Here is a 20,750-nt window from a genome sequence, read left to right as displayed (position 1 = left end):
CCTCCTCCTGGCAAACTCCCTCTGGGAGATGCAGACTAAAGTAGAGTCTTTCCATTGAACTACAGTTCCCACAGTGTAGTGCTGCCTACCAAAGTCTTCCTGCTCAGCAGCTTCCTCCTAGTTCAGCCCCACAGAGCAGCAGGTACAGAGAGCAGCTGCAGCCAGTGTTTCTCTCACTCTGCATTCTTAGCCAAGCACCTGGCTACATATGTTAAAACCAAGCAAACTACTCTTATCAAAAAGATGAAGTAGTACAATTTGCATGAATGGAGGAAGTTTCAAAGTCCGGGGGATTTTATTTGTTCATATTCTTTGATGATAAGCCAAGGAGAATGGTGAGTAAGTTATTATTTATTTATTTGCTTAATTTAGTTTTACAGTACTTTAAGACACGTTACTTATTGAAGGTACACGTGCAAGTGTACATAGGTTGTAGTTTCCCAGAAATCTATTTTATTTCAGCTTCATCAAGGACATTGGGAGGTTGTTTGCAAGTCATTCAAGTCTAATTCCAGCAACTTTCTTTTCCTTGGATTTGGACAGAGTAGAGAGGAGTTTAAACAGATGTCAATAAAACGCTGACGGGTGCTTGAACTCTTCCCTGCTCTATTCAAAACAAAATAAACAGTTTGAACAGTAATCTGGCTTTCAGTATACTGTATTAAAAAAAGGAATAATATGTAGAAATACAAAAATGTATTTAAGATTGTTAAAGTATACCTAAGGGCAACTCACTAAAGGCAAATCTTTTTCTTTTTTTGTGAATATAGTGGAGAGGGTTTGGAACCACTGCTGGTATTTATTGCTGTCTGTGTTAGCATTAGGAAGATTCACTCTTTCTAACTGCCCTGATCACCAATGTCACCACAAATAAAAAGTGGGATTACATTAAAAATTTTGAGTTTCCACCAGAATACAAACAGGTGGGAAATCTGACAAAGGGAACAGTTGCTCCCATGAGAACTGTTTAAGGCAGGCCATAGAGGATGTGATGGCTGCAGGAAAGAAATTTGCTTGATTCCCCCATCAACACAGTCAATGTTAATGGGAGAATCCCTGCTGCAGAGCTGTTGTGGTCTCCCAGCGGGGGCGGTGGAAAAGCCTTCCTTGCCGGGAGTACACAGTAATTATTGCTAGTGGCTATAGCTGCTGACAAAAGTCACATGTAAAAATCCAACATGCTGATTGTACCTAATTCGTACAATTAAATTGGGTACAATCAGCCTGCCCATAGATGGTTCGAATCTCTACTGGTACCTGCTGACCTGGCCGGGATTCGAACCATCTATGGCCGGCTTAAGTGTGGATTTCCCTCACTTGCCGTTTAGTCTACAGGATAGAAAGTGAATGGAAAATCTGCTTAATGAGATACATATATATTTCAAGGAGATATATGTGATTGGTGATTCAATCTTCGTGTGGTATAGTTTTAATGTCCACAGGGTTTTATTTTTTTCATATACTTACATTATGAGCAACAAATTAAATAATGTATTTATTTCATTAAAATTAATTTGGGGCTGGTTACATATCAAAGATACATTTCCAAGATGTTATTTGCAGCTTCACCAAAACCTTAGCTGGATGCATGAAACTACCAATTTTATCTATCTCTCATGAACTCCAGCATGGAGATTCACCTCCAAAGGCAAAAGTATCCCCTTTTCTGATTCTTATTTGTCTTGAAGGAGGCTATGCTGATTAGGCACCTGTTCTTACGGCCGACACTGTAAATTAGCTAAGCTTCCCGTGCCATTATAATGGCCCAGGAAACTCTCAGAAGTGGAGTGCGCCACATTAACTAAGCAGAAACACCTGTTGCAGATTTGTCACTCCAGAGGACACATCTCCATTGCTCTAGAATCCAGTGGCGGCGTGCTTTACACGACTGCATCCGACACTTTGCATTGCACTTGGTGATGTAAGGCTTGAATGCAGCAGCTCGGTCATGGAGCTGCTGCATCCATGCCATTCATTCCATGAAGCTCTGTATGCACTGTTGTGCTAATCTAAAGGCCACATGAAGTTTGGAGGTCTTCAGCTATTGACTCTGCAGTCAGTTAGCGACTTCTGCGCACTGTGCGTTTCAGCATGTACTGACCCTGCTCTGTCATTTTACGTGGCCTACCACTTCGTGGCTGAGTTTCTGTTGTTCCCAGTTGCTTCCATTTTGTTATAATGCCACTAACAACTGACCGTGGAATATGTAGTAGCAAGGAAATTTCACGGATGGACTTATTGCACAGGTGGCAACCTATCACGGTAAATGATAACACAACTTTTCTCAACCCATAAATAACTAAAATAATAAATAAGAATTAGTGTCCAAACTATGTGAATGTCCTCAATAAGTAAATAAATTAAAGTCTTCTATATTAAGTCTCTTTATCCTTCAAAAAATAAACGTATCTCTTTACTTTATCCAACGTAGGTGTTTCTGGATTTTCGTGTACCTCAAAAAAATAAAACTCAAAATAGTGTATTACGTATAATACATACATAAATAAGTAATACACTATTTTGAGTTTTATTTTTTTGAGGTACACGAAAATCCAGAAACACCAACGTGGGATAAAGTAAAGAGATACGTTTATTTTTTGAAGGATAAAGAGACTTATTATAGAAGACTTTAATTTAATTACTTATTGAGGACATTCACATGGTTTGGACACTAATTATGATTTATTATTTTAGTTATTTATGAGTTGAGAAAAATTGTGTTATCATTTACGTTTACTTTCAATGGTGAAAGTTGTTGACTTTTCTTTCGGGGGTGGTAGTTAAAATAGAAAGGTTTTGTGCTGCTGGATTGTTTTTTTTAAACCTATCACAGTACCACACTTGAATTCACTGAGCTCCTGAGAGCGACCCATTCTTTTGCAATTGTTTGTAGAAGCAGTTTGCATGCCTAGGTGCTTGATTTTATACACCCGTGGCCATGGAGGTGATTGGAACACCTGAATTCATTGATTTGGAGGGATGTCGCAATACTTTTGGCAATATCATGTATAAAAACTTCCATCAAGAATGTGCAAATATGTGTGTATAAAAGTGACAGCAATAATTTATCCAAAAACATCTCATAACACTAAACAGGCTAGCCAGTTTGGTTTTATCTTACATGTAAAGTAAGTGCATTTTATATTTTTAATAAATTGTGTTTTAGTGGTGAGCACTATGGGGTTTTTTTTCTCTTCCTCGAGCTTGAGAGATGGATATACTTTGTGGTCAATTTCAAGTCATGTGGTTGTGAAACTGGGTCATGTGGTTCTATGACTGATTGCATGTACAAACTGGAGCAGATTGAAGATGTTCTCTGGTCCTGGTGCCTGCCAAAAAGCTAAACTGACCTTTGTGGTGAGGGTCAGTTTCTGAAGGTGAGCATTCACCCTCTAGGGGAAGGTGGAGGACTGCGCCTTTTCACTTGGAGCACACTTTAATTGAAGAACTGTGATTTTGCACTACTGGGATTTATGTTATTCTTTACTTTGTGCTATTTATTTTGTTGGAGTTTATTTGAATATTTTTTAACAATTTATTTGTATGTAACATATGAGCTGTTTTGAGTAATTTTTTTGTTGTCACTTTTGTACACTTATATTTGCACATTTTTTATGGAAATTTTTTTTACAATGTTTTACATGACATTGATATCTTTAGTAAAGTATAGACCTTATATTGTTTTCAGCACAGTACATTTCCATACATTCTTCTACCTTTAGGTGATTCAAGGTGCATGCAGCTATAGTTTTTTTCTTTATCACATTTTTTGGTGTATTACCTTGCGTTTTTCCAAATCATTTCAAAGTGGTCCTTCAAAAATGAAGCACAATGCATGCAAACTAATGATATAGTAAAGCCACAGTGTATGAAGTGAGAAGGAGACTTTAGATAGTCACGCTGTGAGACAAATCCCTGGATTCCTATGTGAAATTGCCAAATTAACAGGATGATAATTATGAGGCCGTAAAGGATGTAAAAACAATGAAGTATCATTTCACACCTCATGTGTACTGTGAGATATTTAGGTCCCTGCAGAATGGACCTGCAGACTCTTAAATGGTTGTGGTAGATTGTCTATGTACCAATTTCCATTAGTGGACCAGAGACGTAAAATAAATTCCACTGTGTTCCTGAAGGATCTGAGGATCAGTTGCTCTATATCTGTCCTGCAGGCAGGGCTGGGACAAGGGCTGTGTAGGAGGATCGGCTGCCATGGGCGTGGTTGGGGGTTTGGAGGATTGTGCTAGAAAGGGTGATGTGGAGGGGGATTGTACTACGTGGGTGGATTTGTGTTAGGAAGAGGGATTGGGAGGGGGATTATGTGCTAGTAGGGATGTTTGGAGGGATTTGTGCTAGAATGGGAAATTGGGGGGATGATTAGTGCTAGGATAAAGGATCTGGGGGGATTTGTGCTGGGTGAGGGGGATTTGGAGAGGGGGAGATGATTTATGCTCATAGGGGAAATGTGAGGGATAGAGGATTTGTGCTAAGAGGGGAGATTTGGGGAGGGAGCAGATTTGAGCTGGGAGGGAGAATCTGTAATGGAAGTGGGTACATTTTTTCTTTAAGAATTTCTTGCAAATGGAATTTTTGCTTAGGGGGTAAGTGTGAAGATTAACACTTGATTTTGTGTGCGTGTGTGTGTGAATGCTCATATATTTGAGGGGGAGGGTGCTGTTCAGCATGTGCGCTTGATGACCTTGTCCCGGCACTGCCTGCAGGCAACAGACAGTTTTGTGGAAGCCATAATCTGCCAAAGTGGCAAAAAAATTACCAGATGCCTACATCAACACTTCAACGCTTATCTTACCTTTACAGAGTCCTCCTAATGGCTGAAAAGGAGGGAAACCAATGACATTAGCCACTTGAGAATCAATAAGACCAGGGCTCAAGTGACACAGAATATTTGGGGTCTAGCTTGATTCACACACACTATGCCAGCACAGCACATGTTATGGCAGCTTGCAGCATGCTTGAACTGGAAGAGTTAGTGTCAGATGGGAGTGGTAGATGTTTAGGACCTGGGACACCAGGAGGAAAGAGTTAGCCTATGCAACCCTAGAAAAGAAGTGTTTGAGGTCAGATGGGCAATGCAGAAGATGCCCCATCATCTATATGGTTGCAAAGTGGCTGAACCTCCCCACCACAACCCACTTAATTGTCTGAACAGTGTTTCTAGGGAGAAGCATTGGGGCAAATTCACTTGTGGGAAAGTAGAGGAGGCCTGTCCTTTATGATTGGAGGGTTTATCGATGCATGGTGCATATTAATACTATATGTAAGTCTTACATTGTTGTATGACCCTTTCTGTGATTATATGATGTAATTTGATAGATTCAACATATGTATATCCTTTCTAGATTTTACTACTAAGTCCCTGAAGAAGCGATTGTTGTCGCTAAACATGTTGGGCCATTCTTCTAGCGGCTCAATGTCTCTCACCCCCCCATAGGACCTTCTGGTGGTTACTGTATACTCTATCACTAGTTTTGTTCCATTCAATATGGTGGGTTGTGGGACATTGTCTGCGGGGACATTGTACAATGATCTTTTTTAACTGAAAGATGTTTTTTCATTTATTATTGTCAAAATAAAGTACAAGTGATTTTACCGATATGTGTATAGAGTTTCTGTGCCTCTAAAGTCCATTTACACTTTTTCCCCCTTCCGTTGTATTCTCCCCTTTTTTTGTCTAGCATTATGATAGCAATATGATATACATTGTAATGGCATGAAACATTATAACAACTGTAAAGGAGGTACACTCGTTTAATTAAACAGTGTATTTATGGTTAGAGAATAACATTTGCCTATGAATTCTTTATTTTATCAAACAAATTAGGTATAGTATATATTTGGTGAAAACAGGTATACTACTGCTTTCCTAATAACCAAGATCTCCAAGAGTTAAGGTCATTTGAAGTGGAGCTCCACCCAAAAGGGGAAGTTCTGCTTTAAGGACTGCTCCCCTGCTCCTCATTAAAGATTGGCACCTTTGGGGGGCGGGGGGGAGCGGGTACCCGAATTTGACAGGTACCTGTTCCTGTTTCCGGTCCGATTGCCTAGGCGACCGGAAGCAGAAGGTGTCCTCCCTCCGGAACTCGTCAAACACTGACTGCTCTCCTCCCTGCCAGTTTGAGCACACTGATCCGGATCGCTGAGCTCAGCCTTCCGGATCAGTGTGCTTACAGTGAAACACACACCCCCGCCCTCTAGTGAAACACTCCCCTCACACAGTTAACCCTTTGATTGCCTTCTAATGTTAAACCCTTCCTCCCCAGTGCCATTAGTATAGTGTCAGAGTTTTTTTTTTATGCACTGATCACTGTATTGGTGTCACTGGGGATGTCAGTGACTCCAAGTCAGTTCTCCCTAGTGACAGAATGTCCGCCGCAGTCCCGTCAAAATCGCTGATCGCTGCCATAAATCGTTGATCGCCGCCATTATTAGTATATAAAGAAAAAATCCCAGTATCTATACCGCTATTTATAGACGCTATAACTTTCACGTAAACCAATTAATTTACACGTATTGGGATTTTTTTTAAGCAAAGACATGTCACAGAATACATTTTCACCTACATTTATGACGAAATTTGATTTTTAATTTTTTTTTACTGGACATGTTTTATAGCAAAAAGTCCAAAATATTGTTTTTTTCTCTCACAATTGTCAGTGTTTGTTTTTATAGCGGTAAAAATTAAAAACACACAGGCGATCAAATACCACCGAAAGAAAGCTCAATGCGTGGGGAAAAAAAGGACGTAAATTTCATTTTGGAGCAGCGTTGCATGAATGCGCAATTGTCGGTTGAAATAACGCAGTGCAGTAACACAAACCGCTTCTGTAACCACTTCCTGGCCTCCCTATAGCAGAAATATTGCTACAGGCGGCACTGGTGCGCAAAATCATATATATATATATATATATATATATATGTGTGATTCGTGCTCCTGTGGTTTTCACGCCCCTCCCAGATAGTCAGTACACCAGTAATCACATTTAACCCCTTGATTGCCAGGAACACGCTCACACACAATAAACCTCCATTGCTAATATAGTGTCTGAACGGATCAATATCTTTGGTCAGATCAGCACTATATCAGCGTTCACATTAGTATAGTGACCCCAAAAACGCAGCGTTAGCGGGATCAGCCCCGGCACCTGCGTTTAGCCCCTACGCTTACCCCCCACCTTCTCCCCCAGCAAGTGCAGTGTCAGTAGGTCACTGTCACTTGATACATTGCACACAAAACCCCAGTGTTGGCAGAATCAGGCCTGATCTCTGTTAGCACTTGCCAGTAAATTTTGATAACTCTCATATGCTTCAGAGTGCCAATACTAGTGCCACGCTACCTTTTGGTGAACTGGAGAGTACCAACGGCCTAGTACATCCTGGTCTTGCACATACCAGTACTGCAGTATCACTTGGTAAAGTGGTGAGTCCCATAAGTGCAGTACAAATGCAGTGCGGTGGCAGTGGCAAGCACAAGTATTGTCCCGCAACCACGTAGAATTCGCACACAGGCCCGTAGAGCCCCTAGTGTGCTTCCGGATGTGCTTGCAAATCCCGATTGGCAGCCCATAAATTCTGCAGCACCCGTACTTCCCCATTCACTGCCCAACCCGGAATTCAGGTGGAAACAGCAAATTTAACTACTTTTTGGAGCTGTTTTTCACAAAATATCCGTATGCATTGATTGTGGATCAAAGCAATTTATATGCACAACAGTTTATCGCCGCCAACCCAAATTCAGACCTTGTCAGACCATCTGCATGGAAACCCATTACAGTTTCCGAATTTACGTTTTTTTGGGGGGCCTAACCCTCAACATGGGCATTACTAAAAAAAATTAACTGCGATTGTATTGGTCCACAGACCCGATTCATCAAATGACCGTGTTCTCTGCTGTCATGGCCAGGCATAGATATGAGAGTATAATGTATTTTATGCATTTCAACGACCCTGTGCCGGTATGTAAACAGCGGTTGCACCATGCATGTGAGGTATCACCATGAAAGTCAGATCAAGGGCAGTAATTTTAACACTAGACCTCCTCTGTAAATGTAAAATGGTAGCTTGTAAAGGCTTTTAAAACATTGCCTATGGATATTAAAAATGTATGCAGTTTGTCACCATTGCACGGGGCATGCGCAATTTTAAAGCATGTCATGTTTGGTATCTATTTACTCAGCATACCATCATATTTTATATTTTACAAAATAATTGCCAAATGTATTGTGTTTTTGTGCATTAAAAGTGAAAAATTGTATTTTCTTTTAAATTGCGTTTGAAAAATCGCTACGCGTGTACTATGTGACATAAAACATTGCAGCACCCACCATTTTATTCACTAGGGTGTTTGCTTTAAAATAATACAGATTTTTTTTTCATGTGAACAAAAAATCATCAGAAAAGGCTTGCTCTTATGGTAGTTAGAACAGTGAGTGATGTGTGGTATAAACTTCTAATGCTGGGCACAAAGTGCCCCCACCCCCCAAATGACCCCTTTTTGGAAAGTAGACACCCCAAGAAATTTGATAAGAAGCATGGTGAGTATTTTGCAGATCTGGTTTGTTGCCACAAGTTTTTGGAAAATGAAGAAAAAAAACAAAAACATTTTTTCTTTTTTTATATTTCAAAACCTTTTGAGAAAAAAAAGAGATCTGCAAATTACTCACCATGCCTACTTTCCAAAAAGGGGTCATTTGGTGGAGAGGGAGGGGGGTTGGTGCTATCCTGGCATTTCAGGGCCTCCGAAACTGTTAGGTAGTGAGGAAGTGAAATGAGGAAGTTATGCACCTTCAGGCTTTCAAAGTGGTCATTGGATTTCAGGCTCCTGTATGTGGCTAGGCTTCCAAAAAGTCTCACACATGGGGTATCCCCATACTCGGTAGAAGTAGCAGAATGTATTTTTGGGTGTAATTCCACATATACCCATGGCATGTGCGACAAATATATCATTAAAATGACAACTTTGTGTAAAAAAAACAAAACCTTTTTGTCATTTTCCAGAAACTTGTGGAAAAAAATAAATCTTCCATGGACTCAATATGCCTCTCAGCAGATAGCTTAGGGTGTCTACTTTCTGTCCGAAAAGGGGTCATTTGGGGGTGTTTGTACTATCCTGGTATTTTAGCACCTCAAGAAATGTGATGGGCAGTCAGAAAGTAAAAGCTATGTAAATTCCATTATCTATGCCATAGTTTGTAGACCCTATAGCTTTCACACAAAGCAATCAATATACACTTATTGGGATTTTTTTAACCAAAAACATGTAGCAGAATACATTTTGGCCTAAATTTATGCTGAAATTTTAGTTTTTTTGGATATTTTTTATGACAGAAATAAAAAAAAAACCCCAATATTTTCTTGTTTTTTTTTTTTTTTGTTTATAGCGCCAAAAATAAAAAGCGCACAGGTGATCAAATACCACCAAAAGAATGCTCTATTTATGTGAAAAAAAGGACATAAATTTAATTCATTGTATTGCATGACCACGCAATTGTCAGTTAAACTAGTGCAGTGCTGTATAGCAAAAAAATGGCGTAAATTGCAGTATCTATACCATAGTTTGTAGACGCTATAACTTTCACACAAAGCAATCAATATACACGTATTTGGATTTTTTTTTACCAAAAAACGTAGCAGAATACATTTTGGCCTAAATTTACAACCAACTTTGAGTTTACTATATATTTTTTATACCTGAAAGTAAAAAATACTGTTTTTCTTCAAAATGTTCGGTCTTTTTTTGCTTATAGAGCAAAAAATAGAAAGCGCACAGGTGATCAAATACCACCAAAAGAAAACTCTATTTGTTTGAAATAAAGGACATAAATTTTGTTTGAGTACAGCATTGCTTGACCGCGCAATGATCAGCTGAATTAGTGCAGTGCCGAGTAGCAAAAAGAGGCCTGGTCATTAAGGGGGGTAAATCCTCTGGAGGGCGAGTGCTTAAGCGGGTTAAATCAACAAGTTAGGAGAACACAGCAGCTTGTGGATTCAAATCAAACCTAAAACGTGCTTTATTGAAGAGAATCAGAGCATTAAGCAGTGAGGAGAGAAGAAATGGATGTATAATAAATGCAAAGTCCACTACACTTATCTTCTATGTAAACACTTAGGATATGGGCCAATCTTTATAAGCTGGAAAATAACTGAAGGTCACTAACATTCCTGCTAGCTGGAAAAAGACTTTATAACCACTTTATAACTGTTTGCATGAACAGATCCCGCAGATTTCACGTGGCAATTGTTACAATTTATACTGCAATTAAAATTCAGATACTTTTTTCAACTCAGCAACTATTCATATGTCTAGGCAAACTCATCTTAATAGCTAGTTTACAAAAGGACCGAATGAGAATTTACCTCACGCTCAGTAGCTCACTCGGTAGGTCAGTGGGTGTCCTTCATTGAGATGAAGTTGATGTAGATGTGATTTACTGGATGATGTAATATATAGTGGATATATATATTTTTTTAAAGGATTGATCAAAAACTGTTGATTTATTTTCCACTTTTTTGCGAGTGAATAGGGATACTATGTATCTTTAAATCATTCACATAGAAGGGAGAAGGTGTCTGGGTGCCCCCAGATTGTAAAAGGGGGTTTCCAGACTCCAATAAGCCCCCCAACCACAGACCTCCACAACCATTGAGTCCCCCCCTTTCCTTTTCATGCGTTACCCCCTTAAAATCCATACCAGACTCAAGGAATTTTAGTGGGACCCCACAGTGTTTTTCTTTGTTTTGTTTTTTGCTTGGGGTCCCCAGTTAACATCTAAAGCAGACTGTCATTTAGTAAATGGGTCTGGTATAGATGAAGGGAATCCCCATCTGTTTGTTTACAAATAAAAATGTGGCCAAATCTGTAAATTGCCGTCAATTTAACCACTTGTCCTCCAGAGGATTTACCCCCCTTCCTGATCAGGCCATTTTTTGCGTTATGGCGCTGCGTTACTTTAACTGACAATTGCGCGGTCATGCAACGTTGCACCCAAATTAAATTTACATCCTTTTTTTCCCACAAATAGAGCTTTCTTTTGGTGGTGTTTGATTGCCTGTGCATTTTTTATTTTTATTTTATTCTATAAACAAAAAAAGACTGACAATTTTGAAAAAACTATATTTTTGACTGTTTGCTATTAAACATGTCTAGTAAAAAAATTTTAAAAATCAAATTTCATCATAATTTAGGCCAAAATGTATTCTGCTACATGCCTTTGCTAAAACAAAATCCCAATACGTGTAAATTAATTGGTTTACATGAAAGTTATAGCGTTTACAAATGGCGGTATAGATACTGGGATTTTTTTTTCTACTAGTAATGGCGGCGATCATCGACTTATAGTAGGAGTGCGGTGGACATTCTGACACTGGGGGGAACTGACTTGGTGTCAATGACATCCCCAGTGACACCAATACAGTGATCAGTGCTAAAAAAAGCACTGACACTGTACTAATGGCACTGGGCAGGAAGGGGTTAACATGTGGGGCGATCAAAGGGTTAACTGTGTGCTGTTTTACTATGGGGACTGTGTGTGTGTTTCACTGTAAGCACACTGCTTTGTATGGCTCTGCTATGCTATGCAGAGCCATACAAAGCAGTGTGCAGGAACTGACGGGGGAGAGATCTGTATTGTTTACATACAGGTCTCTTCCCCGTCAGAAATACTCGGAGATCGCCGGGTGCAAGCGGAGAATCACCGGCCAGGACCCAGTGGTTGACAGCCCAGGCCGAGAATAGGGGCACGGGTAGGACGTGTGTGCGCCCCCTACCTGGAACTCCAAAACCACGTATGTATACGTGATTTTGCGCACCTGTGCCACCCTGTAGCAGTATTTCTGCTATAGGGCGGAACAGAAGTGGTTAAGCAATATTAAAATCGCTGCTCTCTGCCAAATGGAATTTTTACATTTTTATTTTTTTTTGCATTGGCACATGTTCCCATGGCAGTGTTCAACCCTCCATGTTATTTGTTGATAATCCCTTGCCTATTAGCCTGGAACATGACCAAAACTTGTTTTTAACATTTGGCTACCATTGACTTCAATTGGGTTTGGATTCAGCACCCAGACTTCATTAATGTTCACCAAACCTACCTTGAACTGAACCCAGGTATGTTCAGCTCATCTCTAACTGTTAACTGCTTTTGTGGGAAGTAACCACCTATACTATATTTTTTAAGTTTCCTTAAACCAGGGTATTAACCCTGTGTAACCTAACACTAACCATCACAATTTGAAAGCCTGTAACCTTAACCCTCACACCTAACCTCCCTGTGACCCTAACCATAATGCAACCCCAAGCCTAACACCAATAATCCTTGTAATCATAACCTGTGATCATAAATATCCAGGTAACCCTATCCTTAACACTAATCCCCCCCCCCCCCGTATTGCCAACCCTCCCATTTAGTCCTATCTGTAACCCTAAGAGCCTCCAGATAACCCCAACCTTAACACTAAGACTGTAAGTCCCTTCTGTGCATTTACATAGCATATGTATCCCCTTTCTATTAACAAATAGCAATAGGAATGCCCATTCCTTGACAGAACTTCTGTACAGCCAATTACTTCAGAAAATCCCAGTTTCCATCAGAAAATATACTCCTTTTTCAATATATACTTGTTATAGGCTAAATGTTATGAGTCTGAGTTTTTAAAAATGCAAGCCAGTGGCAGATGAGTTCACACATATTGGAAAATGAGAAGGAGATGCTGCAATCATCTTTTTTTTTTTCTTTCAGACTGTACCTGGAATTTATAAAGAGTGTCTAAGGCACTCTTAGAATTCCAGTGCGCTTCCACATGACAAATGTCAGGGTGGGCAACAGATTCTTGTACCTGTTGTACACAGGTGCATGAACCTGGGACAAGCACAAGTATGGAGGTACAATGAGAGTGGAGTGTCCATATGGACACTCCATCCTCAGTACAGCAGCACTCCCTCCCGCCACTGAAGCTGTCACACAGACAGCTCAGCAGTGGGGAGTTTTTGTACTGGGGTACTGAGTCCGATGGGGATTTACAGACACTATTTCCCCATTAGGTTCACTCCCCTTGTGATTAACAGCAGGCATTTGACAGATTCCTAACCAAAAGACTGAATGATATTGGCTAAAGAATCCACCCACTGCATGCTGTCAATAACAAGACAAGAGCCTTGTTTTTAATTTGGCGCATTAATAGTGCGACTTTGTAAAAGTGGCCCTATTAAGAACTAGTTGAATCTGACACAAGTGTTGGTAAAGTTACCAAAATGGGCGGTAGAGATTTTTGAATTTAGTTATTTAAAAAAAATAGGAAGTTATTTGGAAAACATACACATTTATAAGGTACTAGCAATAATGTACATGTCAGGGGGTACCTGACATAAATTGATGTAAACTGCGGCGTATCTGGTAAATGTAGGCTTTTTTAAAGAGTAACTCCACTTTTGACAAAAATCATTCCTATGTACATTGCAAGGATTTTAACAAACGTTGTTTCAGATTCCTGACTTTTGTTATTCTGCAAAAATAGCCGTTTGTCTGTGTTCATGTGAAGCGTGTATGGGAGTGATTTTATAATCATCAATCAGCTGCTGCACCTGCACGGGTTAAATGAGGAAATTGGCAATGTCTGCATCCCTTTAGATATGATTTCCCTTTGCGAGTTTCTCACCAAAAATGACATTTTTGTTGCAGAGGATGCCAAAAATCTGACTTGTATCCTAATGCAGACTTCTGGGTGGGAAAATCAGTAAGCCAATCACACAAACAGGAAATTACGTATCCAGGGTACGTTCTGTGTACAGAATACCTCCAGGTAGCCATATTGCATTGCATTTTACAGTAAAATATAGTATAGCGCTGCAAATTGAAAAGGAAAGGTAATTTTTAATAACATTCAATCACAATATGACTTGAGTCGCAATTCAGTACGCTAAATTTTTTTTATTTGCTAATTTTTTTCCACCAAAGTTTTAATACAATTAAGCAACACATGTTTTATGATATATATTTTTCATTATGCAATATTACAGCCATCATATATATTTAATACAGGTACTTATATAGCACTGACAATTTACGCAGCACTTTACATATATATTGTACATTTACATCAGTCCCTACCCTCAAGGAGCTTACAATCTAAGGTCCCTAACTCACATTCATACATACACATACTAGCTTCAATTTAGACAGGAGCCAGATAACCTACAAGTGTGTCTTTGGAGTGTGGGATGAAACCAGAATACCCAGAGGAAACCCACGTAGGCACAGGGAGAGAAAGCTCCAGGCAGCTAGTGCTATGGTTGGGATTTGAACCAATAACTAGTGGTGCACCGAAATGAAAATTCTGGTGCTGAAACCGAAACTTCAAAATACACTTGGCTGAAAACTGAAACTGAAATGCGCAGTTTTTAAAAATATATATTTTTTGGAAAAAATACACTTTGATTAAAAAAACAATATATACAATCATTTTTTTGTAAAATATGAAAGAGGATGTTACGGAGAGTAAATAGATAGCCAACATGTCACGCTTTAAAATTGTGCACGTTCATGGAATGGCATGAAACTGCGGTACTTCAAAATCTCCATGGGTGATGGTTTAAAAATTTCTACAGGTTAGCAGTGTAAAGTTACAGAGGAGGTCTAGTACTAGAATTATTGCTCTTGCTCTGATGCTCGTGGCGATACCTCACATGTGTGGTTTAAACACCATTTACATATGTGGGCATCGCCTACGTATGCATTCACCACTATGTGCGAGCTTGGGGGGGACGGGGGCACTTTAAACTTTTTCTTTTAAATGTTTTTTTTTTTGCGCTGTTCCTTTAAAAAAATGTAATCACTTTTATTCTTATCACAAGAAATACATGCATCCCTTGTGATAGAAATAATTAGTGACAGGCCCTCTTTTTGGAGAGATATGGGGTCAATAAGATCCCACATCTCTCCTCTCCAATGTAAAGCATTGGATCCAAAAAAGTAATGATCTAGTGCTTTAAAAAAAAAATGGCCAGAATGGGAAGTGACATCGTTCCGGTACTCCAAGGGCATAGAGATGTGTGGCGGCCATCTTTCCTTCATACATCTCTATGCCCAGTGCTGGGATAAATGGTTTCTCAAGTAAGACTGAACTACCAAGTGGCCGTGGCGAGGAGCGGGGTTTTTTCGGCACCCGTATCAGTGCTTTTTTCATCTCTAACGACAGCCGAAAAGGGTGTTTTTGGCCAAAACGTTTCAGCCACCAAAATTTCTGTCATGTAGAAGTGCTAATCACTTAGCCACCATGCTGTCAATACGTTCCATGTGAAGCCTAAAGATCAGCAAATAAAGTGCAATAAAAGTGCAGTACAAAACATATAACACAAACCTTACCTTATATCACCCAAATCCAATGATATCTACATCCAAATATCACTCCTTTATGCATACTTCGGGCAACATAGAAAGGTAAAATGTATAGCATGATGTAACTACATAACAATGGAGATACACCAATCCACAACCACAGTTTGAAATATCCGCAATGTAGAGAGAAAAATAAGCAAATATCTTTCATTGCCAAGGACATCACAAAGATTCCCCCCTAACACTGGTAACATGAACCTTGAAGAATTAATATGCAGAAAAGAATGGTGTACTTTTTTCACCACTGATTTATTTTTATACTTGCTTTTCAAAATAACAAATGCAATCATTTTGAGGCTGGATGAAAGTAAATTAAATTGTTTGTAAAGGTCTATACATCAGGCCAAAACGATGGACAACTGACAAGGTAACAAGGACAAGGATTTGGTTCCAAAAGAAAGACAGTTCCTCAATATATGGGGCAGTTGGGAGCTTTGATACACCTAAATTTAACTAATGGCAAAAATGAAAATGTATACATTTCCAGCTGGACGATCTGGATAATTCAAGAGTTTATATGTGTATAATAAATAACATCATTTACAATGTTATTTGTCAATGTGTCGTGCATTACATTTCTCAGATAAGTGGATTAACTTTTTTTTTTTGCGCTATATAACAGTATTGCATTGGCACTTCTGCTAAAGTGCAAGCCTGAGATCGTCAAATGTAGTATTTCTGTATTGCATATTCCCTGTGCTGATAATATTTGTGCCTGTCTTGCTGGCAGTGACTATTGAGCACCCGTTATGTTGCACACGTACATGAATAAAACTAGTACTTACTTTTGCTGACACTACTAAAGGCAGAGGGATAAAAAGGAGTGGAGTCAAAAAGATGATTAAATATTTTCTGTTCGCCAGCAGCCATCTCCAGACGGACACCATGTTATCAGCAGAGAATTGTACTTAAGAGGAGACTTCACTCTAAACTATATCTATTTAAACTGTGAGAAACTTGTGGCTTATAAATGTGGGTGTTTATACTTGCTTCCTGTGTATAAGTCTCTGCCAATGAGAAGGAGGTGAGTGACAAAGGGAAGATCACTACGATAACAGGTAACAACACAAAACGTTAACTGTTTCTCAGTGACTCAAGCCATTAGTTCTGAAATATCAATATATCAAACTCCTTCATAAAAATAAGGCATGCACTACTTTGGACCATTGAAAGACTAGACAAATACAACTTGTATAGCCTGCCTGTTGAAGTCTAATTCCAATTTTTGTACTTTTAGAGTGGGGAACAGTTAAAATTTCTACCAGGTTTTTATTTCGGTCTGTGAGTCCATTGGGGAGATTTTCTCTGACTTCCTATTCTTGTGACACCTGTGCAAGAAATGACTTAAGAGGTAGTCATCGGGATGGGAAGGCAGAAACATCCATAAAAACATTGCCAGAAGTTCTAACATTCTCTTGCACACTAAAATTGTGTTTTGTCTTCATCCTGTGAATTATATTTTGTTCTGCAACCCAGGACCTTTTCTCTGGAAGTGGCAAAAGGTTGGGTTCATCATCTCCCTCTTGTCTGAGGAACCTCAGTCTTGGGCACATAGTCTTCTGGAACAAAAGAACCCAGCACTCAATTCAGTGAGTGAATTCTTTGAAGCCATGGCTGCCCTCTACGACGATCCCCAGAGGACCTCCACTGCTGAGTCCGCCCTCCATGCTCTACTACAAGGTCGGCAGCCTGTGGAGGATTACATAGTGGACTTCTGTAAATGGTCTGCAGACACTGGTTGGAATGATGCAGCATTGAAGTACCAGTTCCACCTAGGCCTGTCCGAGTCCCTCAAGGACAAGTTAGCTAGGGTGGAAGCTCCCTCCTCCTTTGAGAACCTTATGCTGCACACTACTCAGTTGGATCGGCATCTTGGGTTCTGCCAAAAGTTCCAGGGCCAACGGCTCCTGCCCTTGCTCCGTAACCAATCAACAATTTGGAAGGTAGAACCTATGCAAATCGGCCTCCTCTGACCTGCCTTGACTCTGGAAGAAAGGCTACGCAGACAGCAAGGCAACCTCTGCATTTACTGTGGGGCCCATTCCTGCGTAACTGCCCAGTACGCCCAAGTAAGTCCAGCCAGCCTCATCATTCGTACCTTCAGCTATCCAGGACTTTAACCACCCATTGCATTCTCCCCATGTCATTGCAGGTGGCTGGAAGGGACGTCAAGTTGCGGGCAGTCATTGACTCGGGAGCTTGTAGCTGTTTCTTAGACATCCAATTGGCCAAGGACTTACACATCCCTCTTGTGCCTAAGAAACAGAGACTTGACGCCTTACTTGCGGATGGCACTACTCCGAGTTCCGGATCAGTTACCCAGGAAACCATTCCTATTTTTGCAACCACCGACTCTGGCCATCAGGAGTTTATTCGTTTTGATGTGATCAGATCCCCCATGTTTCCAGCCATCCTAGGAATACCCTGGTTGCAAGCCTACAACCCACAGATCAATTGGCCCAAGAAGGAAATCATCTTTTCTTCAGAATATTGTCTACAACACTGTGGTGCCCCTACACCCACCAATTCTTTCGTATGTCTCTCAGTGCAACCTTCACCAGAGGCCAGTCAATCAGTTCCCTCTACCTACCATGACTTCCTCGATGTGTTTGATAAAAAGAAGGCTGACACATTGCCTTCTCACAGGTCTTACGATTGTCCAATTGAGTTACTCCCAGGAGCAGAAATACCATTTTGGCAAATTTTCCCATTATACGAACTTGAACTGGAAGCACTATCTAGACGAGAATCTCGCTAAAGGATTCATCCGCCCCTCTTCCTCTCCTGCCGGGGCTGGTATTTTCTTTGTAGATAAAAAGGATTGGTCTCTTAGACCTTGCTTTGACTACAGGGAACTTCGTAAAATTACCATTAAAAACCGGTATCCTCTGCCTCTGGTGCCCGAGTTATTTCAGAGATTTCGAACAGCCTGAGTGTTCACTAAATTGGACTTACGGGGGGCCTACAATTTAGTCCGTATTAGAGAGGGCGATGAGTGGAAGACCGCCTTCAGAACACGCTTCGGACATTTTGAATACTTAGTGATGCTGTTTGGGATATGTAATGCCCCTGCTACGTTTCAACATTTTGTGAACAACATCTTTAGAGAATACCTTGACCTTTTTGTGATCGTCTACCTGGACGATATCCTAATTTTCTCTACCTAACTGGAACTCCATCGTGATCATGTTAGGAAAGTGCTAAACACTCTTAAGGATGCATGGTTTGTACACCAAGGCGGAGAAGTGTGAGTTTGAGAAGCAGTCCATCCAGTTCCTGGGGCTCATACTTTCCACTGAGGGAATCTCCATGGACCCTCAGAAAGTATCTGCTATCCTGGATTGGCCTGCACCTTCAGACAGGAAAGGGGTCCAAAGATTCGTGGGTTTCGCCAACTTTTATCGGAAATTTATTAAGGGTTTTTCCACAATCATTGCCCCTATTACTCAACTCACCCGCCAGCATACACAATTTTGCTGGAGCCAGGAAGCTCAAAAAACGTTTGAGCAATTAAAAGATCAATCCACCTCTTCTCCTGTGTTACATAATCCAGAGCCAACACTCCCCTTCATCCTGGAGGTAGATGCATCTGAAGTTGCTACAGGAGCCGTACTCTCCCAGCACCAGGGCCCAAAGGCTCTGCTTCACCCAATAGCCTTTTGTTCTAGAAAACTGAGCCAAGCCGAGAGGAACTACAATGTGGGAGATAGGGAACTTTTAGCGAATAAGATATCCTTCGAAGAATGGAGATATCTCTTGGATGGAGCCAGCCACCCAATTATGATTTTCACAGATCATAAAAATCTAAAGTCTCTAAGGTCTGCCAAGCGCCTAAGACCTCCACAGGCTAGATGGGCTTTATATTTCTTAAGGTTTAACTTCCACATAACCTACCGCCCACGATCCAAGAACGGGAAGGCAGATGCCCTTTCCCGCATGTTCCCGGTCCAAGAGGAGCCTTCTCCCCCCAACACCATTTTGTTGGCCCACAATTGTTTGCTGATCCAACCCAGCCTAAAGTTTTTGATCAAGCAAGCCTCTGCACTATGTCCTGAACCCGAACAAAATTTGCTTAGAAAGTAGGATGGTCTTCTGTGACACAAGGATAAAATCTTTGTACCCCAAGAAGTGAGGTCTCAGATTTTCAGGGCTTTTCATGACCATCAACTGGCTGGACACTTTGGAGCTCGTAAGACAATGGAACTAATCCAGCGATCCTTCTGGTGGTCCAACTTGAATCATGACTGTAGAGCTTATGTGAAGTCATGCAGTGTGTTTGCGGAACAAGGGAGACAAAGCCAAGGCCTGGGGGTTGCTGAGGCCCCTGCCCATTCCTGACCATCCCTGGGAGATGGTCGCAATGGACTTCATTGTGGATTTGCCTCCCTTGGAGGGGTTTACTACCATTCTGGTAGTAGTGGATTGGCTATCCAAGATGGCCCACTTTTTACCAATGGTGGGTACTCCATCCGCACCAGAGACTGCACTAACCTTCATCAAAGAGATTGTCAGGTTACATGGTCTGCCCAGTAATATCGTCCCAGACCGAGGGGTGCAGTTTACGTCCAGGTTCTGGAGAGCCCTCTGCAAAGCCCTGAAGGTGGAACTCTGCTTATCATCCGCCTACCATCCCCAGAGTAATGGGCAAACGGAGCGAACGAACCAGACTTTGGAGCAATATTTACGGTGCTTCTCTGCTTTTTCTCAGGATGATTGGGCATCTCTACTCCCATTGGCAGAATTTGCTTACAACATCTCAGTCCATTCTGCTACAAACCAGTCGCCATTTTGGGCCAATTATGGATTCCACCCTTCCTCCATACCTGACACCATTCCTGAAGCTTCAGTACCCGCAGTACAGGACAGACTCTACAGGCTACAGAACAACTGAAAAGTCCTCCGAGACTCTATACTGAAATCTCAGGCTGATTATAAGAAACACTACAACGGGAAGTGGAGAGGAAACCCTCCTCTGAAGATTGGAGACAAAGTTTGGCTATCAACTGCCGATCTAAAACTCCCATGCCCATCACATAAGTTGGGTCCAAGGTACATTGGCCCTTTCCGGATCAAGAGGGAAATCAATCCAGTGGTGTTGTTAGGAATGGACTTGCCAGTAGTGGTGGGACTCACCTGCCTTGTGGGCTGCAGTACCAGGGCTGGCCAGCGGGTGCTCCCAGCAATCAGAGACTCAACCCTGCAGTCAGCCAAACACCTGAAACTGCTTATGCAGGTGTATTTAAGTGATGGCCAGACCTGCGGTCTTTGCCTTGGTGTGTGTGTTTTTCCTGGGCCCTGTATCTTGTAATCCTGCATTCTTGTTCCTGTTCCTGTGTT

The 20,750-nt window shown here is 40.9% G+C and overlaps 1 protein-coding gene across 1 annotated transcript in view; it reads right to left on the bottom strand.

Moving 5' to 3' along the window:
- The window catches only part of LOC149457442 (solute carrier family 13 member 2-like), a 73,026-nt gene extending 56,669 nt beyond the window's left edge, over positions 1-16,357 (bottom strand). The window contains exon 1 of the mRNA XM_089683810.1: positions 16,199-16,357. Coding sequence (XP_089539936.1) covers positions 16,199-16,300 — 102 coding nt within the window. The 5' untranslated portion in view covers positions 16,301-16,357. The remainder of the gene's footprint in view (positions 1-16,198) is intronic.
- Positions 16,358-20,750: the final 4,393 nt, after the last annotated feature.

Source organism: Staurois parvus, unplaced genomic scaffold (genome assembly GCF_062004578.1).
Source record: "Staurois parvus isolate SC_StPar_1 unplaced genomic scaffold, SC_StPar_1.0 ptg000321l, whole genome shotgun sequence".
Lineage (NCBI taxonomy): Eukaryota > Metazoa > Chordata > Amphibia > Anura > Ranidae > Staurois > Staurois parvus.
This window is presented reverse-complemented; position numbering and strand designations above follow the sequence as displayed.